At 39.5% G+C, this 22,655-nt stretch overlaps 1 protein-coding gene across 3 annotated transcripts in view; it reads left to right on the top strand.

The window, feature by feature from the left end:
* The window catches only part of zmp:0000001236 (mastermind-like protein 2), a 44,735-nt gene that overhangs the window by 11,941 nt on the left and 10,139 nt on the right, over positions 1-22,655 (top strand). For all 3 annotated transcript variants that reach the window (XM_043259200.1, XM_043259198.1, XM_043259201.1), the window contains exon 3: positions 19,888-21,147. In XM_043259200.1, coding sequence (XP_043115135.1) covers positions 19,888-21,147 — 1,260 coding nt within the window. The remainder of the gene's footprint in view (positions 1-19,887; positions 21,148-22,655) is intronic.

Below are 22,655 nucleotides of genomic sequence, written 5' to 3'. Positions count from 1 at the left end.
CTCTCTCCCCCTGCCACTCCACCCCCTGCTTCCTTCCTGTTCTTATTTTAGCATCTATTGGATGTTTTTCCCACATCCGGCAACAAAGAGAAGCTTGTGCCATATACCAACAGCATGTTCACGCATGGCAAGCATTCAAGGGCACGATCAAATATTTTCTTAAAATTGCTGAAGGTTTCTTTAGTCTGTCTGTAGGTCTCTCTCTCTCTCTCTCTGCATGTGATTGGATCATTTATGCTTATAGAAACCTGGAAGGGAATACGGTTCCCTATAAAAGAATTTTATAGCTATATATTTCCGTTTCAAATCTGTTTTCCGGGTGAATATATTTTCAAATGCAATCTATTGCTGTGATGATTTTCAGCATCATTACTTCAGTGTCACGTGATCCTTCAGAAATCGTTCCGATTTGCCGCTCAGGAAACATTTCAGATTCAGTTGAGTTGCTTCATATTTACTCAGAAACCATAAACTGCCATGTCCGGGTGTGTGTTTTAATAGAAATGGATGATTTCATTCAGCAAATATATGCATTAAACTAACAGTAAAACGTTTAGAATGTAACAGTAGTTTGTATTAAAATATTTTTTTTTTAATCAAAGAATCCTGAAAAAAAGCTGTTTAAACGTTGGTAGTAAGAACCTGTATTTAAAACTGAACACCAATAATTATACTGAGCAAAAATATAATGCAAAAAATAATTTTTACTATATATTGCAGCACACAAATGCAACATCGGTGAGCAGAAGAAATGTCTTCTTGTTTTTTTTACATATGCATGTATGTCCAACTTTATTAGATATGTTTTTGGAAATTCACGGGTTAGTTCGATTATTTATTTAATAATCGTGATTGCATAAATATGTTTAACACCGTCATATTTCTATGACTTAGTTAGCGAACGCATTATGGTTTCCACGGTGTTTCACCTATATTTCATGCTGATTTAGTTCAGTGCTTTTTTTTATTAGTCCCATGTGGATTTCATTTCTAAAGAAGGAACAAAAATGGTTCTTGGACAAAGTTTGATAAACGAGAGTCTCGCTGTGGGTTTGATTTTGCTTCCAAATCCAGTTCTGTCTTCAGAGGAGTCACAAACGCACGCTGCATGCGTACATATCTGTATTTGTGTGAAAAGCATGTGAGAAAAATGGTATGAGATGAGCGTGGTGAAGACGATTAGCAAAGGAAATAATGTGAAGGATCATTAGCAGGTTTTCAGCGTTCGCAACTATTTAAACACTAAGGTTAGGCAAAAGTCATTTAGGCTTCATCAATATTTAATTTTCTGCTATTGAAGTGGAATTTGTCAGCAGAATTTCTAAATATTTAATATTGCAGTTGCTCACGACGTAGATTGTAAATCAGGTCTTTTTACTCGATATAGATACATATTTACATTAAAAGAAACAACACGGCTGCTCAGATATTCATTTTAAGAATAATCAGCGGTTTTAATAACAAGACGGTAATAATTCAGTGCGCTGAAGAAGTGAAACTACAGAGAGTTACTTACCACTTAATACGAATATGATTTTATGACACGCAGTTCCTTAAATGCCTGCACTTCTGCATTCCACAGCTTTATTTTTTCGACAAACCGAATATTAATTACCCATAAAACTTTAAATCAAAGGTCTGCTGTCTACTTGATTGATGCAAATAACCGAATCTAATTGCGTATTGACAGCTAACACAAAATGACGACGCTGCAAAAACTGCACACTGGTGCCACACCGAACGATCGATTTTAGGATCGCCCTCCAGGCTACAAGGAAGCCATTCTGAACTTTGCCTGACACGCCGTTCGTGACAATTCCCCAATGCTTCTGTGAAGGTCGTGGCCTCGCGGGATACGTTCTAACCAGTGTGATTAAATAGGAAGTACCTTAAGCGGTTGGGTCTCTGTTGCAAAACGCATGCGAGTCTTCCCTCAGGCCTCTAATGCAGAGATGAGTGTGTCATGCATGCTTACGTTAACACGCCTCTCGTGAATTATGGCTCAAAAAGGCATTATTTTAAACGCAAGCTGGTCCACGTCGATTGTCGGTCTATGTTGTACAGTTCCAAGAAAACTTCCTGTTCGTTTTCTCAGGCGATCAAGCCTCTCGGTGATATGTTTACGCCCTTCGAGCTGATTTGGTTTTTATTAATGGGTGCGTACAAAACGGGCCGCGACTGTTACAGCGGAGATTGATTTCAGCAGGATCACATGACTTCTTCTCCGCTCCCTGTCACTCCACCTCTGTTTTCCTCGCCCTCTCTCTCTCTCTGCCTTTTTTCAGCTGTACAGCGTGAAGCCACTTCGGAAAGCTGCTTCACACGCAACCGGCCTCGCGTGTACAAACATGCGCTGATACGGAGACTTGCTGCAACCTTGAACTCTCCGCGCGGTTATCGGTAAAGACACAGCAGCTGTGCAGCGATAACCCTCAGCGCGCATGCTAACAGCGCCGGGGAAGTTGTTTGGAAACTTTAGCTGTAAAAAAAAAAAAAGAAGTGTACTTAATTGTACTATATGTGCATTTGTAGAGAATTTCGAATGTGGAAAAAAAAATCTTGCAGGTAATATATTAACGAAGAGGCTTCACGATGTCAAGGTCATGGGTTCAGCAACAATAAAATGTGTGCATTGAACGTAGTTTAAATGGCTTTGGACAGAAGTGTTTGCCAAATGCATGAATGCACCACCTATTAAAGACAAGCTTGCAACTATAAAGCTATTAAAAAGGGTCATGAAAACTTTCATAATTTTTTAAAAATGTTTTTCAAGCTAAGTTTGCTCCAAAAAGAGCCAATATTAGTAAGAAATTATAAATTCCCAACCATGTGTTCTTGTTGCAGAAATAAAAGCACCCATTGCTGTGATTGGCTGTCATCTACTGCCTCCTTTACATCTTTAGCAGGGCTACGCTAAGTTTTAGAAAGTGCTGTATCCTTACATCCACCGAGTTTGACAGACTCGACTTGACATTTTTGAGCCACGGCAATATTGCTCTTGCATTTGCTGACAGAAATGAGTTACTGAGAACAGTCATCCTTGATTTCATTTGAAGATGACGCATGTTAAGGGCACAGTTCTCATGATTTTAAATCATATTTATCCTACGTCTCGTGATTTTTAAATTGTAAACCAATCTCTCATATCAATCAATGGCTTTTATTTATACAGATTGGGTCAAAGCACTGAACAGTTTCAAATAGGACAATAAGTGACAGTAATGCATAATGACAAGAATAAACCCTTAACTTTTTATTAAATGCAGAGACGGTCTCTGTAATCGAATCAAAGATAATTTCTAGAAATTAAGTGCCCTGACTAAGCAAGCCAGAGGCGACAGCGGCGAGGAACCAAAACCCCATCCGTGACAGAATGGAGAAAAAAAAAACCTTGGGAGAAACCCGGCTCAGTTGGGGCCAGTTCTCCTCTGACCGGACGCCCAGCACTTCATTTACAGTTCAATTTAAAATGCAGCTATGTCAGATTGTGTGTGTGTGTGTGTGTGTGTGTGTGTGTCTGGTTCCGGCGTTCTGTCCACGAGGCTCATCCAGGTCTTCTGATCTCAGATGAACGTCATCTCTGAGTGCTGATCTGGATACGAACTGAAAAGCAACTCAACTACTCGAATGCCACCTAATAAGTTTATTTCTCAGCCGTTGATTTAGCCTCCCTGATTCGTGTGAAGATTCGCCAGTGTGTCATACTTTCGCATGAGCTTCAATGGTAAACACATGGAGTTTGGGACTCATAAAGCCCTATATTTTTTGGTGTCATCCAATCCGTCCTCTGCTAAATTCTCACACTTGCTGTCAAAAGAGAGAGGTTTTGGCTGCGTGACAGCACCAGAAACCCAATAATTTGCTAGCCACAACAATGGCGGGTCACAACCACCGAATCACTCCGAGCACACTATCGCTCCGAGCGCTGCTCAGTAAATGGCCGCTTGTTGATAGATGGTGAGGTTAGAAGTTGTTTTGTATGCGTGCCTCTATTTTCCCATGTTCTTGGCTGTGGGACCTCAGCCTGGGTTTGTGCATGCGGCTGCCAATATTGGTCTACAGGCCTTAGTCGGAATGTCAAAAGTGTGTGGGAGTTGAGCGGAGTTCAGTTCCTACTGCGTTTCCTCTCCCTCGCATTGTGAAATCATCTCATAATGCGCTCCTTTGTTGGGGTTCTTAGCCCATATGTGGTGCATTGAAGGAACTGTTGTGTCAGTCCGCCGCTTGAACGCTGTTGAAAATAGTTGGGAGCGAAGCCAGACCGTATGGTGAGCTGAGTCCACTGTAAACTCCGGCATCGTGACAGTAAGCATTTTCAGTTGTGAAGGCAAGAAGGATTTTACGGCTGAGATCCGCAACCGAGGTGACTCAGGAGAGGAGTGCATTCCAAAAATAGCTCGCGCTATTTCTCAATTTTCAGGCTTTTTGCATTAAGAGCACAAACATGTTCGTCGTTCTCCTGACGGTTGTGAAAAGATGTTTTGTTGAACAAGTGATCTTGTTCGATTTAGAGACATAAACAATAGTGTCTGAGCCCAGAATTAACCCCTGCGTCCCATGTTCCCACGGGAGATTAACTGCATACTGATGAGATGCATTATGGGAACTTCAGGCACTTTGAGCATTCATAATACAAAAAAAATCCAAAGTGCAAATATTGTCACACAGATTGACTGCGAGCTTTTTGGAACAGTTTCGAATGGGAACTATTAACTTTTTAAATTAGCCCATTATTTATTTATTTCTCTATTTATGAATTTGAGGAAGATCGTTTTGGGCTGTCTAAAAAGTTGAAATGTATAATGCTAAAATAATAAAAACAACACAGTTACATGAGTATTGTACAGTGGCCCAGTAGTGCACAACACAAAAACACTTTCTAGTATATACTTTTAAGTATACTTTAAGTACAACTATTGTAAACTTAAACAACTAGTTTACATAGTTTACTAGTTTTTAGATTTACTGCAACTACAGTAAAAGTGAACATATAGATATGCTTACTTATTAAATACTGATAGTTAGGGCTGGTCAATATGGCCAAAAAATCCCTGATTTTTTTCACCAACAAATCTGTTTTACGGGTTTCAATCGATTGTTTCCCCCCTAATTTAAAATCAATCTACAACATGTTATTTTCTTTCCATACAAGGAGCCCAAAGGATGTTAAAAAGATAAATCGCTAAATCAATTTATCGCCCAGTCCTACAATTTTGTATACTTAGCATAGTCTCAACCACTAGTTTAGTATTTTTTTATACTCGTACGTTTTCTTTAAGTGAACTTTACATCATATTTGAAATAATCTACTATATCACTTTTTAGATACCATGTACATATTTCGTTTTATAAATATCTGAACGTACAAAACGAAAGAACGGGGTATCTGTTTGTAAACCAAAACATTTTAGCTTCATGCATTCTTTTTTTGAATGTGGGTCAGTTCCTTGAATAAAAAGAAAATAAAGAAATAAACAACATTTTGAACAAACCAAATCAAGTAAATCAAGTACACTTCAATGCCAATTTAAGTATATATTTTTAGAAGTACATATAGAAGCCGTTTCTGAGACATAATACAATTATGTAGTATAGCATGGTATAGTATAGTATAATGCATTTATTTTTTTTTATATTTTACATATTTAAAAATCACATTGGATTAATGAGATTTAGTGAAGTCCATTTTTGCACCTTGTACAGCCTTTGTGGCTTATTTGAGATCAGCTATGCAGCGTTTTTTTTCCCCTAGTGGTTTCTGACTATATTCACACGGGGAAAGTTGGTCCTGGACCAACGCGACAGAAAAAAGAAAAAAACTCAATCAGGATTTTCCAAACCCAAAAATCCTGCTGGGCCAAGCTATATGCCTGAAATCATTTAGCGGTCAATAGCATGGCTTATCTGAGCCATATGAAGCAGCTGCGCTGTTGAGAGAGAGCCAGATGTTGAGAGAGAGAGAGAGAGAGGAAACAGCTCGACATGCCACAGGAGTCGTCTTTGAAAACAGGAAGGCAACTTGTTCCCTGCTTATGGGCCGTTTCCTGTGGCAAGGGGGTTGGGGGGGGGGTTGACATTTTACTAAGAAGGTGCATAACTGGAAATGACCATTTATGGGTAGAAGAGGAAGCCAGACTGCCCACTTGGCAGCTTTTATCAACAAGTAGCTGTTTTTCTTCATTGCAGTAGTGCTTTAACTCGTATTTTCCATCGGTTGTTTAAAAATAAAGAAATGTGAATTTTACAGTAAATAGCAGTGGTTAGAACGTATTCGTAAGCAATCAGTCAAAATTTGACAGATCAATTTGACAGATTTCATTAACTTAAGTAATGCTGATAGTAAAATTGTGTTCATACGTATGAGTTAACTACAGAAGAGGCAATGCGTCATAAATACAAATACAAAACAGATACTAGAATAATGTGATGAACAGTCACTTATTAATATAAGATATAACATTTAACGCTTGGAGGGGTGTGTAAAGTATGGTAATGCTTATGCCAGCCTTAAAATGTCATTGCACTTATATTTTATATGTACTAAGCTAAAGGGAAAAAAATAAGCTGCTAGTGGGTTAGCATTTTTATGGTCTTGCATCATTTGTTTGCGGATTGATTTTGCTATCGTGTTAGTTTAGAATTACCGCGCTAAAGTTTCCACTTTTTGAGGCCGCAGTGTTTCAGGGCTAAGTAACAGCGCCTCTATTGTGCTTGTAATTTACAGTTCTGTGGTGCAGCTTAGAGCCTGGTCAGCAGCAGATCTGGTTTATCATCAAGTTCTCACTATTGAAAGACTGAACACAGCTGTTCCTGCAGCTTAACAGACTGACCTCTGCTGGCATGGCATGAGCCGGCGCTGGGAGCTTTAGTGGAGTAATCTGTTATACTTCCTATCAGGGTGTAGCTTAAAATATGATTTTCATTTCCCCTCCTGCACGCTCAGACCGTCTCATCTAGCTGATTCTTTCTCCTCCTGTCTCCCGTCTCTGCTCTTCTGCACGCGGCTCGGTTACCAGACTTTCTTAAACCAAGCAACGCCGCTAACATATCTCATATTCAGAGTTGGGAATTTCGACGGACCCTGAATAATTAAGAACAAAAAGGCAGAAATAGGGATTTTGTGCTTTTAAAAGTACCTTTGTTCTTCTAGACTTCTAAAGAGTGCGTATTCGTATCTTAAATGTATATTTTTGTAGCTAAAGTATACCAACACAGTTTTTGAGAGTTAATATTAGTCTTTGAGTCAAGTCCTTCAGTCAAGCAGCTTAAATTTATTCAGAAAACCTGTGGTATTGTTTTATTTTTATCTATTGAATATAACCGTATAACCTTAAATTAAAGGTTTAGGGTCCATAAAAATTGATGGACCTCTTTGGATCTTTTATATAGTTAATCATCAAACAATTAGTAATTAACTAAAGAAATGTATGTGACTTTTTAGAAATATTTTGCTTAACCTATTCTAGTAAGGTTTCCAATACAGCAATTAAAATTTTTAAATAGGAAAAATATTGAAAATCATTATTTCATGGTCATTTTTGTGCAATGCTACTGGTCTAATTGGATTCAATGATCTATGCTAAGCTATGCTAAAAGTGCTATCGCCAGACCCGGATATCGGCTGAATAGATTCAAAAATGGCAAAAGTCAACTTATTAACTCTGGGGGAGCTGGAGAATGAGCCCAAGAAGGTGTAATGTGGCGTATAAAAAGCAGAATATATTTTTGTCTGCATTTATCTCTAGACGTGTGTTTGCATCAGCTGCTAAGAAAAACTCATATCGGTTCACCAACCGGCGTGTCACAGAATTACAGTACGTCTCTTTTGACCACCTAGCAACCACCCAGAACACCTTAGCAACTTAATATCAATGCTCTAGGGACCTTAATATCATTTCAAACACACACAGCGCTAGTGTATGTGCACTTTTTAGCAGGCAGGCCCACGTTCGATGTGGTTTTGTCAGAAACGAGATTAAACTCTGTTCTCAAGCCTGCTGAGGTGCATTCAGGCAAACGAGCGTCGTGTCGGAGCTGCCACTAAATTAAACCTTTTCAGCCCGAGTGGAAGGATCCAGCGCCTGTCTGACAGATCGCTGCGAGAGCATCGGCGGAGAAGGGCTCCGGGAGCTAGTGGGAGGTCTTTCTCTCCACCGTTCGCAGGGCCAGGTTTGGGCTGGGAAAACGGTGACTGTTGTGTGTTACAGAAACAATGAAATTAAACACCCAACTAGCGCACAAGGCCAGGAAATGCCCACTGAACCCGGAGAACAGAGGTCTTTTGTAGCAGCCTTTGTGAAGGAGATACCATAGGGCTTTTGTTCAGCACAGCCTGTGCCACCCCCACCTCCCCGGCAGCGTTTTCCAGCGCATTAACAGCACTTTAACCAAACACACAAATCTATCATTAGGAGATTCGAGCGTTTATTGCTTTTGCACTTGCTTGCTTTGGCAAACCTGGCTGAAATAATGATGATACTCCATTTCGAAGCTGCAGCAGATATCGCATTCCAGCATTTTGGAGATTCCCTCTCTCTCTCTCTCTCTCTCTCTCTCTCTCTCAATGCTTAAAGCTTCTTAATAAATCTTAAAAAAATGTATATATACAGTTGTTTATATCCGAGCCAAATTACAGTAACTATTTAATTACAGCAACTAATTACCAGTAACTGTATTTAGCAACCGCCACTAAATTAAAGTCATGCGGCGTGCAAAATGATGCAAAAAAATTAAATAAAAAATACCACACCTCATGACTGTGTGAAGGTCAACAAGTCTTTTTAGGACAATGACATGTTATTAATTATATTATTAATATGTAATGAAAAAGGAGTCAAAAAAAAACAACAAAATATGCATGCATGTAAATATACATTTAAAAGTTCAAAATAAAATGTGTACATTTTTTTTAAAGTACCCAGGTTATGTTTTTTATGTTTTGTCATCTAATAAAATTTTTCTTTACATTTTAAGCAGCCTACAGTAAAACACACAAACAATATTCAAACTTTTTGAATTATAGCATACATTTGATGCAAGAAACATAAAAAAAACATAATAAGAACATTTATATATTATGCTATGTGTTAATATTAGAAGTATTTACGTATCGATCGTGACGTGATTGTTGTTTTGAACATGTTGCATCGAGTCACAATGGAGACCTGATGGTTGGACATGTGGTTCAGCGCTGGAGGGGTTTTTCGTTGACTGTCCTTAGAGTTGAAGGTGACGTAAAGATTGAGGGTGACAACAGTGTCATATCCGGGGCATGCTAAAAAATAAATAAATGAAATAATAAAAAAGCAGTACAGATACGGTCATTGGATGTGACGGCCTGTCAGGCCGAGTTTGATGGACTCCTTAGTGACTATAGTGTGTGTGTGCGTGTGTGTGTGTGTGTGTGCTTTTGGGTGGCTGGTGCCATGACATTGTCTTGCTTTGGGGTCTCGACGTGTTAATGTGTGTGTGTGTGTGTGTGCTTCTCTCGGAGAGCACCTCTGGTCACCCTCTGCCATTGAGTCCCACAGTTTTACATGATGAGTTTACTTTCGGTAATTGCTGTAGATTAAGCTCTAAATTACTTGCATAGTAATTAAACAAAAAGCCACTTAGGTGTAGATTCTAAACGCTTTAAAACACACTTTAAAAAAGGTTTACTTACAAAAAGCACATTTTTTATGATATTCTGTCATTCTTCAAAGAAGCGTTTGCTTTGAATGATGCAAGTGAACGATGAAAATATTAAGCAAATATTAAGAGGAAATGCAGACGTCGAAAACAAGTCGACAAACAAAGCAAAAACGTTGCATTTCCCTGAAACCCGAAAACAGCCGTATTCCCAGAGCGGGAACCCCAGTGAGCCCTGCGCACATTATTTAACATTTTCTATCTTTTTTTTTTTCCTCCGCGCTACGAATCTGTCAGTTCCAGCGAAAAAAGAAAAGATGTGCCGAGGACGCACTTATTGCTTGGCCGGCTTGTGAACGCGGTCAGCTGAGCTCTGGACGTGCTGTGAGTTACTGTTTAATAACGCGCGGCCCATAGTAAACATAATGGATGCTTGACTTCTTCAAAGAGCCGTATGAACGTCCCTCTCCTTCTGTCTCTTATTGCTCTCCGGTTTTTCCTCCGAGGCTTCCGTGATGGAGCTGCGTGCCTCTCTTCTCTCTCCTCCTCTCCCTTTTTCATATGCTGCTGATCTTTCTATTCTTTTCCTCCCTTTCTCTCTCAAGGGAGCTGCCTCGATCTCTGAGAGAGAGCGTTCTGCTCTTTTCGTGCGCCGCTGCAGGCATCTCTCTTATTTAGTATGCACACGTACATACATCAAATCGGTTTATCATAGACGTGAAATCACGTACACGCACACACAGACACCCACAAAGCAAAGCGGTGCTAGATCTCCATCAACCGTGCCTGTATCCGACGATCTGTTAAAGGAAAATTCTGTCAGCTTTTACATACCCTCAACCCGCTCTGATGTTCTTTTTTATTCACAGAACTCCACAGGGGAACATTTGTTTCCATGCTTTTTTTTCTCCAGGCAATCATAACGAACCTTGAAAAATATCGTAAAACGTCGTTTCATGCATGCCCCGTACGCCATATTTGATTGTTTTTGTGAGGAACGGAGCAAAATGCTAATTACTTATGCTTTTCCGAGTTCACGTGAGAAGAAGCAACGTCCCTTTTGAGAAGTTCTTCCTCAAACGTGGTGTGAATTTTAGGTACACTGGCCACGGTTCCATGGAACCTTACTTTAGACAAAATGCTCATTGTAGTGGATAAAGATTTTTCACACTAAGACAGGTTTGTAGGGAACAAAAATGGTTCTTCTAACAAAAATGTGCTGATTTTAAGAGCGGGAAGCTTTAAAAATCAACAATGGACGTACAACCCCAGATGATTTAGAGTTCATATTGAACTCTTTGACTTTTGAATGCAGACTTTGGTATCTTTGGCAGATCTGAGCACTCCTCTTTTCAGAAATTCTGAAGAAGACGCATGACCTTTTTTTCAAGAGAAAACCCAGAGAAACTGGACTTTATCAGAAATCTGAATTTGTAGTTTCTACGACGCTGACTGAGAACGTTTGAGACATTAAAGAAGCAATATTTTTTTTCTGCAGGTTGCAAATAGGATAGCAGTGATTGATGATGTTTCAACATAGTTTGGAGGACATGTTTGGTTTCCATGTTTGGTTCAAGAGAATCTGTCAGAGCCATAAAATTATGGCAAGAACAGTGAGCTCCACTAGTCATTTCCACCATGGCAACTCAAACAGCATACAGACTTTAATAACAACAAAGACTGTGAATAAATGCTCTCTTTTCTTCTCCCTTCATCACGCCTTCATCCTCTTTCCCAGTGGAATGATAACTTTTTTTATTCAATGAGCCGGTTATCAAACACACCTCTCTCTTGAAATGGGTTGTGGAGACTGTAGAGATGGAAAAAGCAATGAAAGTGATGCTAAAAAGACATACCTGTAAGACGTGTGCGCTATATTCCAAATCTTCTGAAGCCACACAAAAGCATTTTACAAGAAACCGATCAGAAATATAAGTTGCTTTTCACTGAAACTCAAAGTTTCATCACACGAAATAGATAATGGTAATCTATCCATGCACATTTTAACGCTCGAGTTTAATGTCAAACACGATTGAGGGTCAGTCATCTGTGTATCATAAAGGGAATGATGTGTTTCATTAAGGTCATTTAAACATATTATAGAGGATGAAAAACAGACATCTGTTGAGATATTAATCAAAAACATAAAGTGCAAACACTTGAGGAATTCCCATTGGACGCTGCTTATAAACTGCTTCCTTCTGGTCCGGTGAGAATGCAGGCGAAAACATCCGCTGATCTGATTACTTTAATTTTTATGGATTTCATGAGAGCCGTTTTCCTGTGCATTCGTGGACACGCCTAATTCTTTTTATGTTAATTCATGTGGTGTGGCATCGGTGACACCAGTAGGAAATGTGAGCGGAACTAACGTTTTTATGCAATAAAAAAAGTTTTATTAATCTGCAGTTTTATGAATCCGCATGCAATTAGTTCATTAGTTTAATTAGGCCTGGAACCTGCTGTGCTAGCAGCGTCACAGTTACGGGTTCAATTCACAGAAAATGGATGAATTGAAAAAGCGTATACTTTAAATGCAATGCGAATTGCTTTAGATTCAGCCGAATATGTAATGATTAACGTTAGCATTGTTAGCACCGTGATGTACAGCATGGTGTTTGTGACTGCAATCCATCTTCCATGTCTGCTTTTGTGGCATTGTGTTATTTTTTTTATTTGTATGAATCGCTTCTGTTAAGAACTTATTCTCATACAAGTTGTTCATTTTTTTTCGATTAGTCTGTGTAATAAACCAAACGTTATTCACAGCGTCATTACCTGTAATCCAGATCCTCAAGAGTGATGTCCGGTTCTCAGAGGAGTCATCCAGCTTTTGGTTGAACTAGATGAATCGGCCTGAAACGTCTGATCAGCAGAGCTTCAAGTTACTCAATCAAAACTCACTTTCAGATGTCTGACAGCCATTTCGACATGAAATGGGCCAAAATAGTGTATCTGTTCCCATGATGAGAATCATTTAGTGCTCCAGTTCCTCCAGCAATCACTGAGGAAACAGTTCAGCTTTAGACCGATCGGCCTCTGATATTTGCGTGTGTGAACTGAGTTTTAAGGAAATTTTAATTGACTATGACTTGTCGATTATGAATAATTGCCTGTTTTTCGGAGGTTTTGGATTACGGGAAGTCAGTTTGTGAATAGCGTTTAGCTTCTTGCACAGAAGGATCATTTAGCTTCGCACGACCTCAATATATCATCGGGATCCACCATAATTACCACAGTGATATGTTTACCATAATTCCACTACAAAGGTGTAAAAAAATACACTAATACCAGCAAAGGACCGGCTCAGACCAGCATCTCAGCTTCAGAACAGCTGTTTTTTCAACGGGGAGAACGGGGCACTTAAAAAAAACGAAATAGAATCAAATGAAAAACAACATCTAAATCAATATTTTTGTGATCCAACGCTAATCAAAATGAGAAATAATCATCGGTTTCGAGCCACGATCATCTAGCGTTTGAGTATCGCTGTGCTTGAGTCATTTTGTGTAGGCTCACTAACTGAGGGAGTGATTAGCACACAGGGACAAAAGCTGCTGGTCTAATAGGTTTTATCGTGTTTATCTCTCTGCGATAAGTGCTCTCTGCCTCTCTTTTCTTTTTTTATTTCCTCTCTCTACTCGGAGGCTGAATGTAATCAGTTCTCATGCGCAGGTAGCGGGGAGCTGGGTCTATGAAACACAAGTTACAAGGCTCCAATTTCTCGCTTCTCTGCGATTGAAATTCCACATCTCGGCGCGCTGCATCCCATGCAACCCTATAAATATTATGTCTCCCTAGGAACACAATAGCAGTGTTTATTTTTTATTTTTTTTTTATTTTGGGCATGTTTTTTGCCAGGTTGGATTCGAGCGGGTTTCATATTCTCACAGGAATGGATTACAATATGCCTGAAGGGTCTGTAGAATAGATTAAAGAGCAGAAGAGCGTAGAAACTCTTGCACACAAAGATATTGAGTCTGTTTGTCAAACGAGCCGCAGCCGTCTCTTTAAATACAGCAGACGATCTAGTGGCTGCAGATTGAAGAGATCTGGGAAGTTATAAACAGTGAAGACAGATGTAAAATACTAAAGAAATGTTTCACATTCTGTGCTTTTTCTATGTCACTACAGTAAGCAAATTTGCGCCAAAAAAACTGTAAACCAATGGTTACATTTGAACTAAATGCAATGTTTTCAGACACTTTTTTTATTTACGAACAAATTGAAAATGTGTTGTAGCTTGCTAAATGGCGCTTCTGTGGTGTTTTGGGTGGTTATGTGTGGCTGGGTTAAGTTTAGGGGTTAGGTTTAGATTTTCGATGTATCACTAAGTGGTTTACTGCAAAATTGCACACCGCTTTGCGTTGTGTTTTAGAGTTACCTGAAGTTTGCAAATGTCCAAAATGCTGGGTCATAGCTTAAGTGTTTTTGTTCTTTTAAGCACATTGATACGTCTGGACGTGATGCTTGCTTATTTATTTCGTTGGCAAGAAAACGGAACACCAATGAAACTTTACATTTATGGATTCATGAAAATGATGCGATATAATTAGCCGCTTTGCAGGAGGTCGGAGCGCTCTGAGCCTCGGTGCAGTGCGGTGCGTTCAGTCACTCTTTCGTACGTGTGTTTTTTGATGTGTACGCACGCAGGCAGACACAGAGACGCACAGATCCGGGCCTGTAGGATGCGCCACGGGTCTGACAGCTGCTTCCAAGACCAGGGCTGTCACATCCTCTCGTTTTGATCACCCTGAGCTCTCTATCAATCGCGCTCGCAATCAGTGTGCTGCTCCTCTTGCTAGCAGCGCATGTGGCGGAGACCACACACACACACACACACACACGCACGCGCTGTCACAGGACAAGATTCCTGTATTCGGTCAGCAGTGACAGCCGCACTCTGAGGCAGATAATAGCAGATGTGCTTTACACCAGTGCTTCTCAAGTGATGGGTCATGACCTAAAAATGGGTCAGGTCCGTTACGGCCACAGACTGAAGGAGAAACAATGCTGAATGCTATTAAGCTAACAATTTAATCACACACACACACACACACACACACACACATATATATATATATGTTCTAATTCTATCCCTTTTAGCACTGTTGTTATTTACTAACTGCTTATAAAAGCTTCTCTATAGTTTTTCTATATTTTTTACTTTAAACCCAAAAAAAGCCTAATGGTAGTTTACTCTACTCTTTTTCTGTCCTTTCTGTTTTCTTTTTCATTATTATATCATTTAGACACATCTGTAAGTCGTTTACTTATATATATATATATATATATATATATATATATATATATGGTTGAAGAATTTTCTGTTTTCGCGTGAACTTTCACGCTTTGCATTTTTGAGCGCATTTAATTCGAGCGGTTTCGGCGTGTTTGGGTCAGCACAGACGCTCATTGTAAATCTGAATCCTGAAGCGAACCAGAACCTCTGCGGCGTACTATAATTGAGCGAGGACGGAGGCAACAGGGCAAAACCTCTGAAGGGCTGTCATAAAACATTTCAATTAATGGTCACGCTGGGTTACTAACGCTTTATCAGCAGACGTGCACATGGTGCTCCTTGCATGGCAGGTTTTTAGACTCCAGTTTGTAGCCATATATTGTGATAACGTTCCAAAGCCCACATCTTTACAATGACAGAATCTGGTTGCTATTACTGAAGAGGATTCGGTGCTATACGTTTTATTTTATCACTGCGACTATAATTTATATTAAGATTAAAATTGTGTGTTTTTCAAGTGGCTATGTGGGTTTCTTATACTGCCGGTTGCATTAAATGAAATAACGTAACTAGATTTTTTTGTGGTTCTTTCCTATGCAAATGTTACCATCATGAAGCTGGCCTATTAGTGCTCTTTGCTCAAATTAGGATATAAACAAACTACGTCACCATCCTTAAGCATCCAACGGCTTTTTCAGTTTTATTTCAAATCTGGAAAGTTTGAGTTGGAATAGTTTGCAAAAGCATAAATACAAACAAGTCTGTGAAAGCAACTAGTGAATGAGCCCGTTCATGTCCTAGACCCGTCCTCTGTAAAAGTCACAAGTGAGGTAATACCGATGTACTTTATTTCATTGATTAAAGCACGAAAACATTCAGAGCTCGTGTTAACCAATTCAAAAACTCACTGGCTTCAGGACGATGGAAGTACAAAGAAATATTTTTCCCACAATTCCCACAAGTCAATTTTTTCAATCAAATGAAGTATACTTTAAAATATATGTGTTTGGTTGTATGCATACACTAAGTGTACTAAGATGTAAATTAACACAAGCAGGATTCAATCGGATTGAAATGAAGATTTTATCCATCTCAGTTGTGACTCTTCTGTTCATTTCTGACAATAATCTGATTATAAATGGATTTTTTTTTTGCATTTGGGACATCTCAGTAAACACAAATGCGAAGTGTATCGAAAAGCTTTAGCATGTAAGCTCACGATTTTTTATTTGTCTTGTGAGAAATGGTTTAATGTCGCTGATTTCCTTTGTTCTTAAGCTAGAAGATCCTTGTCTAATATGAGCGTGGCTAACAGCACACTTCCTAGCGCGCCCCAGTGGAGCGGTGTTACTTAACAATATTAATCTGCCGCTGTGTTCGTTTTCTACAAGAGCAATGTCACACGTGTGATACCGCTAAGCCTTCGCGCGGTTTCTGCTGAGAGTCGTTTCTTCTCCTCCCTCCAGGAGTCACTTTCAAAGTGATCCAGAGCTTCTGAGCTCATTAAAGCTTAATCAGAAAATCTATTTTCAGGTCACTTGTAGCTCCGTCAGGAGGATTTCCAATGAATAGAGGGCACTGTTTCTTTGCAGCCCCTCGCCAAAACGAACACGCAAGTATTATCAGACCGTCTCAAATGTGGTTGGCATACTGACAAGAAACATCAGGTTCCTCTCTGCCTTAATATGCTACATCTGGTCGGTGGCAGTTATCTGTGTCACCATGTGAATATTTTATAAAAACGTCTTATTTAATCTAGCGACGGACTGTAGAAGCTGTTACTGGGGTCTTCTCTTAAAGTGGGACAGAGTTCTTCACTGGCTAATGTTTGAGAGATAAACATAGACTATCGTTCAATTGTGTTTTAATTATAATTGTACAACACTCTTTATGAAATGTCAGCTTGGGAAATAATCGCCGTAAAGAAAGGGACATGAAGAAAGATTGTAGAGTAGTGCAATTTAATTTGCTAATATAAAAAACGTTGAAGGAGGTGGCAAAGATTTTGCAAAAGCATAGAAAGATTCACTGATGTTGCATAAAATCCTGACTGATTGTGAAGTGCTGTTCTGTGTTGTATCATTTTAGCAAGCATCGGTATTGCTCCTACTTATAGTTGAGTATTACATTTGCATGTAATCTATCCTTCACTGTGCTCAAATGGTGAATGATAGCTGCGCAGAGAAGTGTGCTATTACTTTGCTAAGCACTTGCCAGCAAATAAAACACGCGGAAAAAATCTAGTGGTCCACCAGCAATGGTTATTCAATGGCTGACAACCCAATTTCGCATTACTATAAAAGCCTGCCTCTACCTACATTTTTTGCGGAACTCTAATTCAATGCAGTTTTTTACTGAATTAATGATAATGCTGTATTTTTGCACAGATCCTCGCACGACACTATTTAATGACCTCACACCGTAGCGCGTCACACAACCAGCTCAATATATAAGACATATTGGCATTGTAAACTTGCTATGCAGCTCACCTGGTGCAGAATAAAAAGATGAAAAGTGCTTGCTGGGAGGTTCAAGTTGAATATATTTTTTTATATGCATGTTATCATTAAAATTTAAGAATAGTAATCAAGATGCACACAAAAAAATTTCCACAAAAAAATAATTCATGGCCATCAGCCTGGCCACAATATTGTCCAATCACTAAAACAAATCCAACTGACACAAACACGTCCCGGGATTGATCTCAGGATGGCGACCTAAACTATATGTGGTTGGAAGTGTATATTCATGTGACTATGACATGTGAACTTACACAGATAATGCTCTTGTGCACAATGACATTTCACTCTATATATTTTTAGCATGTCAACAATTAGCTGTGTTTTTAGCAGTTTTAGCACTTTGCATGTGTATAAATTGATGATGGTTCAAACGATGGGAGATGAGACCATATTTACCGTAACTGGTTTTAGAGAGGTCTTGGGCTGCACATAACAGCCTAAAAACCACATAGGAACCACATAATAACACCATTGCCACACACACGCTAATTCAAATCTTGCTCCATCCACGTGAACGTGTTTGAACACACACAAACCTATGTCATATGTTATCTGTAACCTGGTTACAGACAGTGGAAAAGTAATTTGAAACTGATGTCAGCATGCCATTCATAGCTAATTTAAATATCACACTGGCTACTGAGGCGCAGAGATGGGGGTGGAGTGTGGAGAACTGTGATCACTCCCAGTCCTGAAGGCATAAAACATCCCAGCCCAGTAATATTTCCAGTAAATGGAAATGCCTCCAATTTGCCGCTACAGCGAAAACTGCACCACAGTCCACCGTCCTGTGCTGATAATGAAACCGGGTTGAACACACATCTCTCTCTCTCTCTCTCTCTCTCTCTGTAGGCAATAATGTCAGATGGTGTTTGAATAACTATGCATATCCATGTGCTGGCAATATTGCGGCTGGGTGGAAATAATGTTGGTTATAGGGTGGTTTCGGTCAGCAGCTAGTTTATGATTATTCTGTCTGTTAAATTACATTCATCATGCTTCATCATAAAACTGAAAATGTGCAGATGTTGGAGCAGTTTCTACCTGATCTGAAATTACTTTGTTGGTGTAACGCAATGTAGTCAAGTTAAGTCATTTTTGTACATGTAATTAAGTAAGTTCATTTTTAATTTACCTGATAAAAATTTTACTTTAATATTATAGCATCTTTAAAGTAAAAGTTATTCCACATGTAAGTATTGGTCTACATTTGCCTCTGTACAGCTACTTAAATGTTACTTATGAGTCATTGTTCAAGCCCAATTTACATAAATGAAGACTCGAGGAACAAAGGGAACAGTTTTACACAAGGAAAATGTTGCTATCTTTACAGCAAGCCAACAGTGGGAAATATAATTCATGCAAATGAGGGACACAGATAAAGCCTTCTTTTGTCTAACAACATCAATCTAATGGCTAAATTTATCCACACAGTTAATACTAGGTTTTCAGACGATAGTTTTTGGAAAATTTTTTTTCAGCAAATGTTGTTAGAGAGCACAGGCCTGCTGCTAGTAAAACGGGTGGATTAGTGAAGATGGAGGGATGTTCACGATACGATTAAGATGGGGCCTCATTAACTGTAGCAGTGGATGTGCACACACATTTGTGCATAAAACCAGTGTGAAAGTTTTCACACAGAAATTGATTTAGCAATACGCTTGCAGATTGTAAAATTAAAGAAGAGAATTAGCCAACATGCACAAATGTAGAAATCACTTGTTGTAGCATTAAAAACATGGTGCTGCTTAAAAATATAGCTGATCACGTGTAGACTCAAAGATCTTGCTATGCATGTTCTCAGGGTAAAAGCACATATTAAGAGAGCAATGCACCCGGAGATGGTTTGTGTATGTATTATGGTAATTACTAACTGTGGGCATGAACTCCTTAATTTAAAATGATAAACAAATTTATGCATGTTAGCACCTGTTGTGAATCCGGCAAAAAATGCATGAGAACTCACTAAACCAAATGTCTAGCACATGCCTTCTTAGTAAGTAAGAGTTTAACCTATATCTGCAGACATTCCCTATTAGGGCCATGTGGGAAATCATAAACTTTCTATATTAAATCTAACAAGTCTCTTTTGAAATTTAAAAATGGACATCTGAACAAGGCTAAAGAGTCTCAGCAGTAAATTGCAAAACCGTATCCGTTTTCATAGAGATAATTCACCCACAGAACACATTTTTACACACTAATATTTAGAACTCCTATCATAGTTTTAATTGGTTTGAAACATCAAAGAGTATTTTAATAAGACTTCATTAAAGATGGTCTTGTTACATTATGTGCCCTTGTCTCCCAGTTGGGCAGAACGTTAGTTCAATTTGGCTGTAGAAAACTAGCATAAGGCTTTTGAAGAATCCTTTTGATCAAATCTGTAGAGCAGTATCACTTTAATTGTCTAAACATACTGTTTTTTTCACCTGACAAAAAAGTTGAGATCGATTAAATGCTTTATTAACTTTACATTCTTTGCATTTCCAGCAGGGACTGAGGAGAAAGATTGAAGCTCAGACTCCTGGATATACATCCAAGCAGAATGGCCTCTCCTGTGGGGCGTCAGGTTCCGACTTCAAGCGCCTTCGTATGGAGACCAGCTCTTTTCGATCCGGCTCCTGTGCTTTGGCTTCAGGGCAGACTCACCGATTGGTTGGTGATGCCACCCAGGGTAACATACTTCGAAGAAAGGACACCTTCATGATGCCTCACGGAGTTAGCAGTGATTTGTTCAATATCACTCTAAGGGATATGAAGAAGGAACCAATTGAAGTTCAGACCTGTAGCCAGTCGTCCACAGATACTTCCACGTTGACGTTTGATTTCAAAGATGAAGTAACTGGACAGATTGACCCAGAGCTCCAGGATTTGTTCGATGAGCTCACCAAGACTGTGCCATCACTCAATGATCTAGAGCTGGAGAAGATGCTAAAGCAAGATGATGACTTTGGCCTTGATCTTGGTCGACCCAATTCAGCTGGTGCGGCTCCTCCTTGTATTCACCTGGATAAGCCGATCAAGACAGAGTACTCACCAGATTATAACCAGGTTACTGGAAGCTCTCCACAACTAAGACCAGCCTCTGCCGGACCTTCTTTCTCTATGGCCAACAATAGTTTATCCACCTCACCTATCACTTCAGGACACCATGTTCAGGTAGCGACTGGCGGTCCTTCTCGAGGACTTCCAGCATGGCCTGAGATGTCACATGCTGAGCAGCTAAAGCAAATGGCTGCTAACCAACAACAGCCCAACTCTATGCTTCACAACCACCAGCAGAGTCAAGCAGGAGGAGTTAGGAACTGGTCTACTGCCTTAGGTGTCCACCAGACTCCTGGCTCTTTCAGTCAGGAGACTCTTCCAGGTAATGCTTCCCTTTCTCAGCAGAGACTCAACGCTCAGAGTACTGCTCAGGCCAAAGGCATGCCCAACTGCTTTCTCAAACCCAATGAATTCAACCCATCCCATCACATGGACACAAAGGTTCTTAGCACTAAGCCTCTGCTGCATTTCAGCCCTAAAGCACCACCTTCCACCATGAGCCAACAAATGCCCATCATGGCCGCTCCACAAAATAAAACAACCATGCAACAGCAGCCATCTACAGCAGGCCAGGGCATGCACTTTCAGAACTGCCAGCTGCCCATGCAACCCTCCACCTGCCTACAAACAAAACCTCTTGGTCAAAGGCCTCCACTAAATCAACACGGTGCTGGAATCAGTTTCAAAATGGCACAGCAGAGACAGGTAAGACAAAGCGTTTATGGTCCTTTTGACAGTTGCTGCTTGTCAAACTGTGATCTTGGGTAAAAGCCATAAGACAATGGGTTGCACTCCCTAATCATTAAGGGTGTAATAATTCACTTGCAGCAAATATGTTAATAATTCACTTTCCTCGATGCATTGACTTACAAATCCTGCTAATGCATGCATTTTTCCTGAAACATGGATTTTTGAATTGCAAATCGGTTGTTTCATTATGTAAATATAATGGTCACCTTTCTATAGCTGGTTACCTTTCTATTGCTAATTGCAAATTATTTTTTGGAATAACCTGACAAATATCTGACCTTTCATAGACACCAAGGAAACTACCACGCTCAAGGTATAGAAACGTAGAAAGGATATTGTTAAAATTGTCTATGTGACATCAGTGGTTCAACCGAATTTTATGAAGCAATGAGAATACTTTTTCGTAAACAAAAAAAAAAAATTATATCTAATTTTTTTAATAAATATTTTATGCTCTTCTTTGCCCTTTTGATTGCTTTTTCTAAGACAAATCAGGAGAAACTGTTACATCTACAAAATGCAGCTAAAAATACAAAATCAAATCAAATGTCATTGTGATTAAGACTGAATCATTCTAAAATGACAAAAAATCTAAAAGCTGTAAAAGTGCATCAAATCTATTCATCTAACCATATATACACACCCCTACTCGAATTTCTGCATAAAATCAAACATTCTCAGTGGACTCTCAAGCAAAAGCACATCTGTAAGTATCATCATACTGTATGTTAGCTAAGAGTGTCAGATGGTTGTCAACTTGTCATACGATCGAGCATCTGGTTGTATTTCTGCGAGAAGAAAATTGCGATAACTTAGTAAAAGAGCACCAGTGTGACATCAACTGTCTTTTGTGTTAGACTCTACGACTTGTCATGTCTTGAGTCCAATAATTAGCTTTGCTACATTTTCCATTAACACTCTATCACATTTCTGCTGCGTAGAGCAGGTTGTTCTTGACACAATGGAGTCGTAGTGTCAAAACCACACACCCTGCTTTTCTTTCTCCATCCGTCAGCCTGTTGTGTTAGCCGTTAGCAGTATGCCGACTGCTTTAATCTCAATGGCGCTACACTTTGCTGTAGGCCTGTTTCTCCCTTTAGTTTTTTACGATTGTTGTTTGTGTCTAGACGGGAGCGAGGTGCCTTGAATTTGTATTCCCCCTCAAAGCAGTTCGACGGTAGCCCCGACTTGCTAGAGCATGGTGGATTAACATGCCAAACTTCTAATTTCTCCGCCTGTCACAGTCGCTCGCCGTCAGGGCATAGATGCGCACAGCGGGATTTGCTAATTGGAGGTTGTTAGCTGCAAGGGACAAGTTGTGGAAAATGACAGTAATCTGCTTAGCCCAGTGCCGGAGGTTGAACCACTGATTTGTTATGATTTGGGAGCTTTAGAACATCCCCCTTTTGGGTTTCATACAAACAGTATCTCTCGACTCTCTTTGTGAGAAACAAGCACCACAC

This window comes from Puntigrus tetrazona, chromosome 15 (genome assembly GCF_018831695.1).
Source record: "Puntigrus tetrazona isolate hp1 chromosome 15, ASM1883169v1, whole genome shotgun sequence".
Classification (NCBI taxonomy): Eukaryota; Metazoa; Chordata; class Actinopteri; order Cypriniformes; family Cyprinidae; genus Puntigrus; species Puntigrus tetrazona.
This window is presented reverse-complemented; position numbering and strand designations above follow the sequence as displayed.